Below are 14,197 nucleotides of genomic sequence, written 5' to 3'. Positions count from 1 at the left end.
AGCAAGTGCCCAATTTCTTTTTCTTTGCTTTTTTCTTTCTATTTTTCTTTTTGAGATAGAGTTTCTCTGTGTAGCCTTAGCTGTCCTGGAATTCACTCAGACCAGGCTGGCCTCCAACATACAGAGGTCTACCTGCCTCTGTCTCCAGAGTGATGGATTAAAGACATGCACCACCACGCCAGCCAAATGCTCAATGTCTTAATTTGGACCCAGATATCCTGGTTATTCCTGCCAATATATAAAGTGTATTCTTGGTTTCTAGGCCATCCATCCTAGTTGGTGGGTGACCCTTCTCCAACTGGAATGAGCTTATGATCTGGAATGAGCTTATGATCTAAGATGGCTTCTTTCAGCAAACATGACTGAGAACTGCACACAGGTTAGGGGCTGTCTTCAAACCCAACTCCCAGTAGCTCCTGGAGAGTTTCCCAGTCTCCCAGGATAAAGCCCTTCCGAGGCCATGACATATGTGTGGAGGTCAAAGGTCAAGTGTCAGGACTTAATTCTCCCCACCCCACACTGCTCTACTGCTCTTTCCAAAAATACCACTCGTGTGTGTGTGTGTGTGTGTGTGTGTGTGTGTGTGTTTAATTTTTGAGACAGGGTCTCATGTAGTCCATGCTGGCTCCAAAGCCATCATGTGGCCAAGAATGACCCTGAACTCCTGATCCTCCAGGCTCTCCCTCTGAGTGCTGGGATGACAGTCAAATGCTACCATGCTGGACTCTTATGGTTGGATCTTAAATGCCCACTGAAGGTCACATGGTAAAGGCTTGATTCCCTGTGTTAGTCACTTTTGCTGCTGTAACAAAATATCTGAGCAAGCCATGTGTAGTAGTCCACATTTAATCCTAGCATTCAGGCGGCAAATGCAGGCAGATCGCAGTGTGCTCATGGCCAGCCTGGGTTGTGTAACGATTTCTAGGACAGCCAGGGCTACATAGTGAGACCCTGTCTCAAAAACAAACAAGCAAATCTCAACAAATTGTTTTGGGTCCAAAACGAGGTCTAACATGATGGAAGGGTGAGGGTGCCGATGGAAAGCTATTTACCTCATGATGGCCACAAAGCAGAGAGATTGAGGAGTGGTCCAAGAACAAGCTATACCCTTTGCATGCACAGCCCAGTGATTTGTCCAGCACCTCCTAATAGTCCACTTTTATAAATGGACATTCTTTGGACTGGGGCATGACTTAGTTGCAGAGCACTTGCCTAGCATGTATGAGTCTTGGGGTCAAGCCTTAACACCACAGAAAGGAAAAGTCAAGTGTATGCATGTAATTCTAACACTTGGTAGATGGAGGAAGGAGGATCAATAGTCCAGGCTGGCCTTGGTTGGCTACATAGCATAGAAGCCAGCCTGGGCTATCCTGCAACTGTCACAAAAATTTTAAAAAGGAGGAAGAGGAGAGAAGAATGAGGGAAGAAAGAAGAAAAACAACTGGCAGAGAACACCTCATAGATTCAAGTATTGAGAAATGATAGGTTTTTAGAAAAGATTTATTTGTTTATTATGTATATAGTGTTCTGCCTGCATATATGCCTGCAGGCCAGAAAAGGACACCAGATCTCATTATAGATGGTTATAAGCAACCATGTAGTTACTGGGAATTGAACTCAGGACCTCTGGAAAAGCAGTGCTCTTAACCTCTGAGCCATCTCTCCAGTCTAGAAGTGATAAATTTTGAGCAACAGAATGTGCCAAATCTTGCCAGCCAGAGGTGTCTGCCTTTGATCCTAGCACTAAGGAGGCAGAGGCAGGTGGATCTCTGAGTTCAAGGTCAGCCTGCTCTACACAGAACTACAGCCAGGCCTCACAGAGCAAATCTGTCTTAAAAAAAAAAAAAAAAAAACCAAAAAAGAGAATTTGCCAAGTCACATTTGATATTTTGTAGCAGAGGCCCAAGGAAATTTTCAGAGACCTCTCACCATGAACAGCCTGTTCATTGTCAGAAAATGACCAGTGGAAGGAGCTACTGCCAAAACAAATGACCACAGCAGTGTCTAATCACAGGCCCATGGGCTTCTCACACCGCAGGCCTGCTCTAGTCTAGCTTCATTCAGTCAGATCACCTAGGTACAGAGGCTTGCTGTTGCCATGTGAGTGCACAGCAAGGACTAACAGACCTCTGGCATCATGGTGGCTCTGTGGCAATTTAGACACAACGCCTGAGGCATGTGATCAGAATCCAAACCCAGGCTCAGCCTTTTAGGAAACTCTAAGTAGGCCTCCTTCTAGTATGGACTGTCTTAGGGCCAAGGAGAATGGCTTGGTGGCTATTCTCAGCCACCTCATCCTCCCCACTCTAAGAAAGACATTATGCCCCAGATACAGAAAAGTCTGGCTGAGATGCTGGCACCTGCTGCTGGATGACTCCGCTGAGTGTATATATCACAGAGGACATATGTGATCCAATCAGAAGGTGAGTTGGGTAGTGGACCCTCTTGGGAAAACCAGCCTCCAACTTATCGTGAGAACGAGGGAACTGTTTTCCTAATGCCTGACTGATGTAGCAGCCTCTTCTACTGCTGGGAGAAGCTGCCTGGAAACAGGGCTGCAGAAGCAGACCCCACAATTCAAGATCTTGAAAGCACCTCCTGTATCCACACACATAATGTACACATCTACTTGCACACACATGCATGAACACAAGCATGCATGTGCACACAAACATACCCTGTACACATATATAATGCACACACATACACACATTGTACACATACACACACACACAAGAAAAGGCTCTGCAGATAAGGAAGGAGCAAGTCACTGAAAAAAGGTGGTCCAACCCAGAAACAACAAATGCAGCAACTGTAAACTCAAAAACATAAATCTTCACTAAACTGTGATGGCACAAGTCCATAATGCTATCACACAGGGAATGATGCAGGAGGAACAGGAAATGGAGGCCACATTGGACTATATAATGAGACCATGTCACAAAATGAAGGCAAGGGGGAGAAGAACCAGAAGAGAAAAGGAAGGAAGGAAGGAAGGAAGGAAGGAAGGAAGGAAGGAAGGAAGGAAGGAAGGAAGGAAATATTCAGGCTCTATCACCAACAGAATCAGGAGCTCAGAATAGACAGGAATTTAGCTGGTTAGGTGCTTCTAACCCTCACTGAGTTTAAGAACCAGAACTCTGAGCTCTACTTTCCTGCTAAACCATGTTTAGTTCCATGATGACATCATCCTTCAAGGTTTAGAATCTAGAAATGTTTAACCATTTTGCCAGGAACACAGGGACATACACATGCCCATCTCCAGTGATCATGATTTCATAAGTATATTTTGTTGCTTTTTTAAAAAAATGATTTATCTTTATTTTACTCATATGTGTTTGTGCATGCGTGCATGTGTGTGTGTGCATGTGTGTGCACCATGTTTGTGCCTGGTTCCCAGGGAGGCTAGAAGAGCACATTGGATTCCTTAGAACTGGAGTTACAGATGGTTGTGAGCTGCCATGTAGGTGCTGGGGATGGAATCCAGGTCCTCTATAAGAGCAGTAAACACTTCTAATCACTGAGTCATCTCTCCAGCCAGTGGGTCGATTTTTGAGACTGTCTCATAGAACCTAGGCTGTCTTTGAACTCATGATCTTCCTGAAAACTGACTCCCACAAGTTGTCCTTTGACCTCCACTCATGTGCCTACACATATACATGCACACATATACACACACAAAATAAATGTGTTCTATCGTGACAGGCAGGCAACTCTGAGAGACAATGTATGCTGATTCAGCTCTAAAGAAATCTCCTGGGGAATCCTGGGATACCCAAGTCCCTGGACCCCCGAATGTGAGCTGAGTGGTAAATCATCTTCCCTTTCACGTTTGTGGCAGTCTAGCGGGGTCTCCAGGGACTCTTAAAGATACTGGCTTATCACAGAAAGAAAGAGGATTGACCAGGACTCCAAGCAAAACTTCAGTGGAGGTAGGAAGAAAACCACACAAGTCTGGCTTCCCTTACAACCTCCAGCAGATACTTGCGTGGCAGCAAACACACAGGGAACAAACCCGCAGACAGAGTTCCCAGAGCTGGGAAGCTCCCATCAATCAACCCCTTAGTACCTCAGCATCATATTTCTCGTTGATGGCAGGCTCGGTGGTAACCAGCTTCATCCTGCTGGCAAACCTCAACGAAGAGAGCTGAAAACACATCAGATAGATGTCAGGTGGCTCACCAATCACACGAGACCCTAAAGATCAGCCTTCGCATAGGCCCTGTCCTCCTTAAACTCTTCCAGTTGCCTTACCTGGTATTGGTTCACCTCTTCAAGGGGACAGTGAACAAAAGGGCATTTGTGGGGTCTGAAGGTTAAGTGAGTGATATAGACACTATTAGCAAGTGGAGGTCTTCATGAGTTTTGCTTGGCAAAACTCAATATGTAGTCCAGGCTGGTCCAATCCATACCATAGTATAAAATTAAAAAGGGTACATCAGGCATGATGGCACGTGCACTTATGAGGTGGTAGCAACAGGATCAGGAGTTTAAGATCATCCTCAGCTATATATCAACTTGGAGGCTAGCCTTAGCTGCATCAGACTCAGTATCAAAAATACATAAATAAGGCTGGAGAGGAGGCTCAGCGGTTAAAAGAGCTTGCTGCTTTCCCAAGGACCCAAGTTCAGTTCCAAGTACCCAGATCAGGTGGCTCACAATGGCCTATCACTCTAACTTCTGGGAGATCTGGTACCCTCTTTGGCCTCTGTGGGCACCTATGCTCACAGCCACATCCACGTATTCACAATACAACACAATGCACATATTCACATACACACAAAAAAACAAAAATAATCTTAATAAACAAGCAAGACCTTGGAGACGAGGTCTTCAGTAGGGTAGGGAATGGAACAGTAGAACAGGAAGTTGATGGAGGCCCATGCTGCCACTGGGTCCTTATCTAGAGCACTACCCAGACACTAGTCCATCTCTTCTCTCCCACTCCTTCCATTCTTTCTCCTTTCTCTTCCTCCACTCCTCCCAGGAGATCTGCTGCACCCAGGGCAACAGGGAAGGTCATCAGTGTGTCTGCCCCTCTGAAGACCCCACAGTTTTCAAACTTCCTCTGCCTCCCCAATGCTGGCATTAAAGCCGTGAGCCGCCACACCTGCTGCAAACTGGTCTGTTTCTTTTACTTTTCGTCTGCAGTGCTGGTGAGCACATCTGGGGCCTTGTGCTTCCCAGGCAAGCTTTCTACACAGATGAACATCCTTAGTGCCACACTGTGCCAAGTTTTAACCCACACCTCCCAGCTTCCATCCAGATCCCTGTGCTCAGGCCGCCCCTGCCTAAGGCACTCTTTCCTCCTCTCCTATCCTCATCGTCTTTCTATTCTGTGCTCATGAAGGCACAATTAGAAACCAGCTTCCAGTACAAAGCTTTTCAGGTTCTCCTTCACATGAAAGGCACAGGCACAGCGTCCCTCCTACAGGAGGTGCCTTCTGCTCCTCCTTAGCTACTTCTCTTGGTCTAAAAGAAATACTATGCAACTGTTAGGAGCCGACTTTTAGCAGAAAGCGGCTAGATCAGCTTTGCAGCCATCTCGAGCCATATACCCTGACATGAGACTTGGTTTTCAACAGCCTACAACAGCTGAGCACACTCTGATAAACATCTTGTTTAATCCCACGTATCTTGTTTTGCTGTTTAGTGGCCCCAGCTGCATGGTTCATGTGGTAAAGAGTCTTCAAGTGTGTTTTCCTGCTTGTGCTTATAAATACCCAGGATTTTCTTGCAAGGGAGTCAGTAGGAGACAGTAAACGAGACTTGACTACAGACACTCTCTTTTGTCTCCATTCTTTGCGTCTCTTCCCTTCCCCCCCCCCACCCCCCCTTGCTAGACCCTGACCCTCGGACTGGAGCAGCAGAGCAGTCTGGGACATTTTGGTCCCCAAGCAGGGCAGCTCGGGCCAGGACATGCAACCATGTTCATTATTACATTTTTTCTTTGTTTGCTTTTTTGTTTGTATGGTCTTGAGACTGGTTTTTTATATGTAGCCCTGGATGTCTTGGAACCCTCTATGGAGAGCAGGCTGGCCTCAAATTCACAGACTTCTGCCTACCTCTGCCTCTAGAGTGCTGGGATTAAAGGCTGTGCCACCACATCTGGCAAATAAGCCACGTGTGTCTGGGGAAAAGGGCTCAGTTGATAAAGTAGTTGACAGCATAAACATGGGGACCCGAGAACTTGAGTTTGATTCCCAGAATGCACATAGAGAAGCCTGTGTGGTAGCATGAGCTTACAATCTCAAACCTGGTAAGGTACAGACAGGTAGATCCTTGGGGTTTGTTGGCCAGCCATCTTAGCCTTAATGGGCTACCTCCAGGTTAATGAGAGATCCTGCCCCCCCCCCCAAAAAAAACATGGTAGGGGCTGGGGAGATGGTTCAGTGGGTAAGACCACTTGTGGTGAATGCAAGGTAACCTGAGTTCAAATCCCCTGCACCCATGTAAAAGTCAGATATTGACTATATATGTGTCCCTGTACCCCAGTGTTGGGGGCACACAGAGACAGGTGAATCAAGGAGTTCACTGACCAGCCAGCCTAGCCAAAACAGTAAGATATAGGTTCTTCAAAAGAATCTGCCTCGCCGGGCGGTGGTGGCACACGCCTTTAATCCCAGCACTTGGGAGGCAGAGGCAGGCGGATTTCTGAGTTCGAGGCCAGCCTGGTCTACAGAGTGAGTTCCAGGACAGCCAGGGCTACACAGAGAAACCCTGTCTCAAAAAAACCAAGAAAAAAAAAAAAAAAGAATCTGCCTCAAAACTAAGGTGGATAGCAACAGAGGAAGAAACCTAACACCCCTCGGCCTCTGTTCATCTTTTATCACTGCAAAAAAAAAGAAAACCAGTACATCAGAGGAACCTGACGGCCTGACTCTCAAGAAATGCCCTGCCCCCACTCCAAGAAAAGGAAAAAGGAGAAGGAGAAGAGGAAAAGAGGGGAAGGAGGAGGAAGAAAGAGGAAGATGTATAAACAGTAGCTGTTCCAAAGCAAACTTGACATCTCCTAAGTGATTTCTGGGCCATTATGGCTAGAGGCCACGAGCAGCCATTTGAGTAGGTGTCCCGAAATATCGTCAATGCACAGGTGTTAGGTGAGGGTGGAGCACAAGGCAGGCCCTGAGAACGGAGTCTCCCATAATGCTGGGTCAGTGAAGAGGCCCTGAGACTGGGAACAGGCTTGTGACGGGGATGGGTCACCTTGCAGTGGCCCGGAGAAGGACTGATAAGTTTCTTCCTCAGTGGCATTTGGTGGGTTAAGTGCTCTGCCACTGGACATTTGAATGACCTTATATAAATCTCACCACTTCCTTCTACAGGGATGGGAGGCCTGCCTTATGAATCCTTAGGAGACTCAGTGTACAATTTCTCATGTCTCTGTAAAGAGAGCTCTCGGAAGAAGCCTAATTGTTGTTACATGTGCTAGTTTTGTGAGATCCACATCAGACTCTGCTCCAAACATGACTGTTGCTTTTGCTTCCGGGCACTGGTCATAGAGTAATACAGTGCATAACAGGAATGTGTCAGGTATTTTTTTTAACATTTAAAGAAGAGACACATTAGCATCCACACCTCTCATACACCTTTTCACCAAACCCAGAAGACCCCACTTCTGGGCCTGTGGGTCCAGACCCAGGCAGAGCCCCTGGGCAGTGTGGGACTAAGAGCATGGAGATCTTGAGGGTCATGAGAATTGCTTCCTGTGCTCTATCTCAGGAGTGGAGATGAGAGGATGGGGGCTTTAAACTGTACTGGAAGGTATCTTTTCTTTTCTTCTTTTTCCTTGTTATGTAACAGAGTTAGAGTTTATTAAATAGATATTTGGGCACAAGGATTAAGAGACAAAGAGGTCCTCAGAAAGAAAGAGACTGCAGAATATACAATCACTGGCTTGCAGGACTGAGTAACTCAGGAGAAAACAGCAATGGTCACTGAATCTCTAGAATATTAAAATAATCTGGGCCTGGTTAGTAGCAAGAGCTTCCTTCCACTTTATTAAAAATATTCTTTGCCTTCCCTTTGTATGCTTTTTAGTTAAATATGAATTATGTGTCAAGAGGAATACCCATTGACTGACCCCAAGGATCATCTGTTTTGTTTTGAGATAGGGTCTCACTAAGTAGCCTTGGCCAGCCTGTAACTCACTCTATAGACCAGGCTTCAAACTCACAGAGATCCTCCTGCCTTTGCCTCCTGAGTGCTGGGATTGAAGGCATGTGCTACCATACCCGGCTTTCCAAGGCTCATTCTTTTTTTTTCTTTTCTTTTTCTTTTTTTCTTTCTTTTTTCTTTCTTTCTTTTTTTTTTTTTTTTTTTTTGGTTTTTTGAGACAGGGTTTCTCTGTGTAGCCCTGGCTGTCCTGGAACTCACTCTGTACACCAGGCTTGCCTCGAACTCAGAAATCCGCCTGCCTCTGCCATCCAAGTGCTGGGATTAAAGACGTGCACACCACTGCCCAGCTCCAATGCTTATTCTTAAAGCAATACTACAAATAAGAATGCTTACTACAAAGCCACCCAAGACACCTGTATCTGCCACCATGTCTTTCTATCACAGAGAGACATGGAGTGACTCCCAAATGGGTCCATGACTAAAATGTCCCAGGGTGGGTGACGACCTCCCCAAAGCAGCATGGATAGAGTTTTCAAAGGTAGCTTTCTTTTAAGGCAGCCTGGAAGTCAAAGTTGTTATAGCTCCTCTTGGGGCTCAATTGTACTTTGTTATACGATGAGACCAGGAGGTTCCTAAACCCTTTCCCTGGAGGTGCTGTCTCACGTCAGCTGGAGCTCTTTGGTTTGGCCTCCCAAGTCCCAGTGCACTGAATATGTGGCAAGAGCACTCTCCCTGTGCTGGGACAGTCCCTAATGCATACAGACTGGAGGCCTTAAAGTCGTGTCTTGCCTCACATCCCTGGAAATGACCCATTTCACCTAAGTGAACTCTCCAGATAGCAGAAGCTTGCCTTCAACATTTGCAACAATAACATAGCTAGGGACAATTTTCCTAACTGTCTTATGACAAGGATACTTTAGAAGGGGAAACCCAACCTGGAATGGATTCACCCGTTACAGTGTTGGGCACTTTATTCTTGTCTGACATTTCCATGTCATTTTCAGGACACCTGTGTCCTGCCACTGGATTATCTCCAAGTCCCATCCGTGTCCACAGCTCTCCCCTCTTCAAATTCTATCATGGCTCCAGCCATGTGCAGAACAGCCTAGGGCTTGGCCTTTCTAGACACATCAAGGCCCTGCAATTTCCCTTTCCTTCCCTCTTAAATCCTCCTGTAGAGGAGCAAGATGCTCCTGCATGAGTCACATACTCAGTTCTGTCATCACCTCTACCAGTAACACTTGTGCATCCTGCTGCCAATATTTTAATGCCACCCAGCTCAGTACCCACCCAAGCTTCATGGTGGGGAAGTCCTTTCCCCTCTCTAACCACCTCTGAAGGTCTCGACCACCCAGGACTCTGACATGACTTAGGACCAGGGCTTCTCTTTCTGCAGGGAGGGCTCTGTTGTATCTCTACTGAACTATTCAACTCACAGGAGCTGTATCCCTCAAAACATGTTCTTTTTCCTCACAAAAGTGCTCTCACTGTGGCCTCCTTGTATAATAAGCCCTCAAGGTTAAGTCTGTCTTACACGTGGGCTTCTTTCTTAATATGGTTTATTGCTTGGTGTTTGCATCCTGATCTCTGTCACCTTCAGCAGTTGTGGCTCAGATTTGTCCTTGGGGTCCCTAACAATACCATGGATAGTGCACCATCTGAGCCAATCTGGATCCAACCTTATCCATGCCCCACCCTCACCCTCTGCACCCATGGGGAGAAACTTCAGCCTGGTTGCACTGGCTGTCTACATACCGTTTCGTCTAACTGAGCAGCTTCTCCGTAGATGTTTGTCACGAGGACCATATTGCAGTTCCCCCCTGCAGAAAGGGGCAGGAGAGATTCCTTTAGGATTGACAGAGTTCTGTTATGGACTCAATGCTTGTATCCCCACAAAATTTATAACCTCCAAAATCCCAAACACCCAGTCTGATGTGTTTCGAACGGAGCCTTTGATAGTAATTACTTTTAGATAAGGTCTAGGTGTGCAGCCCCTGTGATGGGTTGCTGTCTTTGTAAGAAAAGAGAAAAAAAAAATAGCCATTTCATTCTTTCCAGGTGAGGATATGGCCAAGAAGTGGCCATGTGCAAGGAAGGAACCACATCTATTGACAGCTAGATCCTGGCCCTCACTGTCCACATAGCTACAAGGAATGTGTTTGTCGTTTAAGCCTTCCGCCTGTGGTACTTTGTTTTAACAGCCCATGCTAATTTAGAGACAAAGAAGACAACCCTAGTCTGCATGAAGCTATGAGGCAAGAGACAGAGGTAGGAATAGAGAGAGACCATAAGATGTACACAGGAGAAACCAGGACAGAACAGTAGAGACAATTCAGGAGACTGGGGCAAGCTCGGGAGGGAAGGTGTCAGCTCAGACTTTGCTCATGGTGTCACAGGGCTAATGACCAGCAACCAGTGGCTGTGTCATTAGGCCTGACAAAGCCTGACACAGGTAGGGATGACAAGGTGGCTCCCACTGTTGTGTCCAGGAAGGTATAAAGGACATGGGGAAATGATAGGAAAGGCGCTTTCCCTGAGTCTCTAGAGCCACAAAGGTCTATGCCAAACAGTTTAGGGACAAGGTAGAAAGAGAAAATATTCCCAGCAGAGGCAAAAGCTTGAATAAAGATTCTAACAGCAAGAGTGCACGAAGGTTTGTCCCATGTGTCTGACTGGCATCACTTCTGAAGTGTCGCAGTAAGTTCATTCCCCTGGGTCAAAGTGATTCTCTGATCCCTAATGTCAGATGAGCCAGGCCTAGTCCTCCCCAGGACACAGCCTCTCCTCTGAGGACCATCCACACCCTTACCTAAGGAGTCTTTCAGGGCATGGGTGAGCTTGCTCTGCCGGAAAGGGATGTGGTCCCGATTCTGGTCCCCAAGGGCAATGATGGCCTGCTCTAGGAATGACAGTGACTTGTTGATGTAGGTGGCTTCCTTTAAGACTCTACCTTCCGACTGAAAAAAAAAGTCTTGGTCACGCTGGACAGAATAGAGAGGCTACCCTATCAAGGCTGCCCACCCTTCCAGTGGTTTACAGTGATGTGAAAGTCCAAAGCCAGGCTCGAGCCTCCTCCCTAAAACCAGGACCTTTTCCTCCAAGTTGGGAATATTTTCCATCTTGGGCTACTGATAACGGTCGTAGTAAAACTCACAGGACCACTCATATGAAGGTTGATGTGAATAAGAAGATATACATGGATATTCATATGATACTCACATCTACATGCACAAATGCACATGAAATACCCAAGCAGGTAAGCCGATGAATATTCACATAAATACAGTAGCACACGCACAAGCAAATACTCATTTAAATACTCTCGTGAAATTTTGTGTTAAAACACCTTTGCAAATATATATTTGCCATTAAATATACATGTGAACTCTTTCACGTCCATACACAGAGAAACGCCATGCCTGTGTGGAGCACTTCCTGAACACGGGTTAGGGGTAATTACAAGGTACCCAACTCTTTCCTATCAGAAGAAAGCTCCCAGGAGCGAGACCTTCGTGATGTGATTGCCATCTCCCTACTATGTAAAGCTGTTTGTTTAGCAGAGACTCTGCTGTAGTTTCAGAACTTGTTGATCCAGAGAGGCTTGCCCTTTCCCCCCGTTTCTTTCACATCAAGTTTCAAAATGAACCGGTCATCAAAGACTATGAGGTCAGATTCCAGCCAAAGGAGAGAAGACACAGCACTCTTGTGTTAGGATAAAAACCTACCATGTTTTTGCTTGGGCGTGCTTGTTACTCGACTGAAGCAATGTACCCTTTCACAAAAGGAAAAGCCTGCTTGCCACTCCGCTTTCCCTTTGTGAGATAGCGGTGAGGTCCTGAACCCCAGGCTTACTTCCAACATAGGCGCTATGTTAAGGGGAATCATCTCAAGTAACGGTTAGAAAAGGACTCCACTTCATCTGGTTGTTCTCAAGCGTCCAGTATGGGATATGCATACACACAGGCTCTAAGCCACAGGGTCTGCGGCTGGTTGACGAGCTACCCACTCCCCTCACTTACCCCTGTCTTGCTGAGCCTCTCTGAGCCTGCCAGATCTACCAGGTTGATTTTGGAAGTGATATACTTTTCATCCGATAAGGTCCGAGAATGGGCCTACAAAAATATCCAAACAATTCAGAATGCCCTGGGAGGAGCATCTGACTGGGTAGCACCCACAGGAGTCCTTCTCTGGTGAACAAACCTCCATGTAGATGGTGAAAATACAGTGCGACCTGGATGAGTTCTTGTTCATCGTGTGTGAGGCAATGATCCTGTTGGTCTCTCCCTGGAAGGGAAAGGAAGCATACATGACATTTTGAAAACTGAAAACAAGGAATCTAAGTCATTGTCCAACAGTCAGGCCATTACAGTCAGCTGGGCCTTCTGGGAAAATGTCTTTTTTTTTTTTTTTTTTTTTTTTTTTTGTAAACTAATAAAAGAAAGACAAACTGGAGTTTGGTCCTGTACTTTTACCACCAGAGATCTGAGGTGAAGTGTACAAACTGATGTTTTCTGAGAAGTGAGATACAGTAAGAATCAAAAGGCTTAAAATATGGGCTGGAGAGATGGCTCAGCAGTTGAGAGCACTGGCTGCTCTTCCAGAGGTCTCAGGTTCAATTTCCAGCACCCACATGGAGTTCAAAACTATCTTTAACTACAGTTCCAGGAATCCAATACTCTCTTCTGACTTCACTGAGTCCTGAATGCAAGTGGTACATAGACATACATGCAGGCAAAACACCCACACACATAAAATAAGAATAAAGAAAACATTGTCCAAAAAAAGAGGCTTAAGATGTTCATAAACACCGAATTGGTATCAACTGTATTTCCAACAATCTGATATCAGTACACAGGAGTGTTAGGCAGCCAAGAAAGCAATGAGAAGTCATTTGTCAGTTTGTTTGCTTATTTTGGAGACAGGGTCCCATTATGTAGCTCTGGCTAGTCTGGAACTCATTCTGTGGATCAGACTGACCTCAAACTCACAGACCCTCCTGCCTCTGCCTTACAAGTGCTTGAATTACAAGTGTGAGTTATTGTATCCAGATTGAAAAATATGTTTTTTAAGTTATTTTTTAAAGTTGGCATACAGAGTGATGGGTTTAACAGGGCGCATTCATACATATACATCATTATGTCCTGCTCTTACTGATCATTGACAGGTTTTAATAACTGAGAAATGCAGGATCTAAAAATCATACTATGATTTTTAAGTGATACATACTATGTATTTAATACATACTATGTATTTTAAGTGATACAAAAGCACCAATAGGAAAACCATGCAGAGGTCAGCAAAATCGCTCAGCTGGGTGCACATCCTGACCACACCCACCAGAGTACCCAATACTCCAGGAACAGGGCTCACATTGTGCTATGGTCAATCGCAGTGGGTCTTTGCCACTCCTTCTTCAACGCCATAGTGAATTTGTTATTGTTGTTGTTGTTATTTTCTAAGTTATTTTACATGTATGGGTGTTTAGTCCATGCACCACATGTGGCCTGGTGCCTTCAGAGGCCAGAGGAAAATGTCAGATCCCCTGGAACTGGAATTGCAGGCAGTTGAGCCTTCATGTAGGTATGAGGAATTGAATCTTTGGAAGAGGAGCCAGTGCTTTTAACTAGTGAGTGACCTCTGTACCCTCACAGTGAGCTTCTTTAAGCTTTTCATTTGTCCCCTTACCACAACAGCTCAGCAAAAACATGGTTCTGAAAGGCACCAATATTTAAGGAACTCTTGCTGTGAGGAAAGAACCTAGCCTTTCATCCCAGCACTTGGTAGGCAGAGGCAGGTGGACCCCTGTGAGTTAGAGGCCAGCCTAGCCAACAAAGTAAATCTCAGGACAGATAGGACTAAACAAAGACAACCTTGTCTCAAAAATAAAATAAAATAAAATAAAATTCCAAAGGTTCCTATAAAATGTTCCTACCACCAGGGGAAGCTCTTTCTTCCCTGTAGACTCATGGGGCAAAAGCAAAAATCACCATGTGATGTTTTAAGAAAAGGTTTTTTTTAGTTATAATCTTTGTTTGATCTTGCTGAGTAGCCCATGTTGGCCATGAACTCTTAAATTCAC

General features: G+C 45.6%; 1 protein-coding gene across 13 annotated transcripts in view; it reads right to left on the bottom strand.

Moving 5' to 3' along the window:
- Positions 1-14,197, bottom strand: part of Kif9 (kinesin family member 9) — a 52,257-nt gene that overhangs the window by 21,697 nt on the left and 16,363 nt on the right. For all 13 annotated transcript variants that reach the window (XM_034483759.2, XM_034483758.2, XM_076917461.1 and 10 more), the window contains 5 exons: positions 12,319-12,402; positions 12,138-12,230; positions 10,928-11,075; positions 9,874-9,938; positions 4,070-4,147 (listed from right to left, as the gene is read on the bottom strand). In XM_034483759.2, the coding sequence (XP_034339650.1) occupies positions 4,070-4,147; positions 9,874-9,938; positions 10,928-11,075; positions 12,138-12,230; positions 12,319-12,402 (468 nt within the window). The remainder of the gene's footprint in view (positions 1-4,069; positions 4,148-9,873; positions 9,939-10,927; positions 11,076-12,137; positions 12,231-12,318; positions 12,403-14,197) is intronic.

Source organism: Arvicanthis niloticus, chromosome 21, assembly GCF_011762505.2.
Source record: "Arvicanthis niloticus isolate mArvNil1 chromosome 21, mArvNil1.pat.X, whole genome shotgun sequence".
Taxonomy (NCBI): Eukaryota; Metazoa; Chordata; class Mammalia; order Rodentia; family Muridae; genus Arvicanthis; species Arvicanthis niloticus.
Note: the sequence above shows the minus strand (reverse complement) of the source record. Positions and strands in the feature narration are given on the sequence as shown.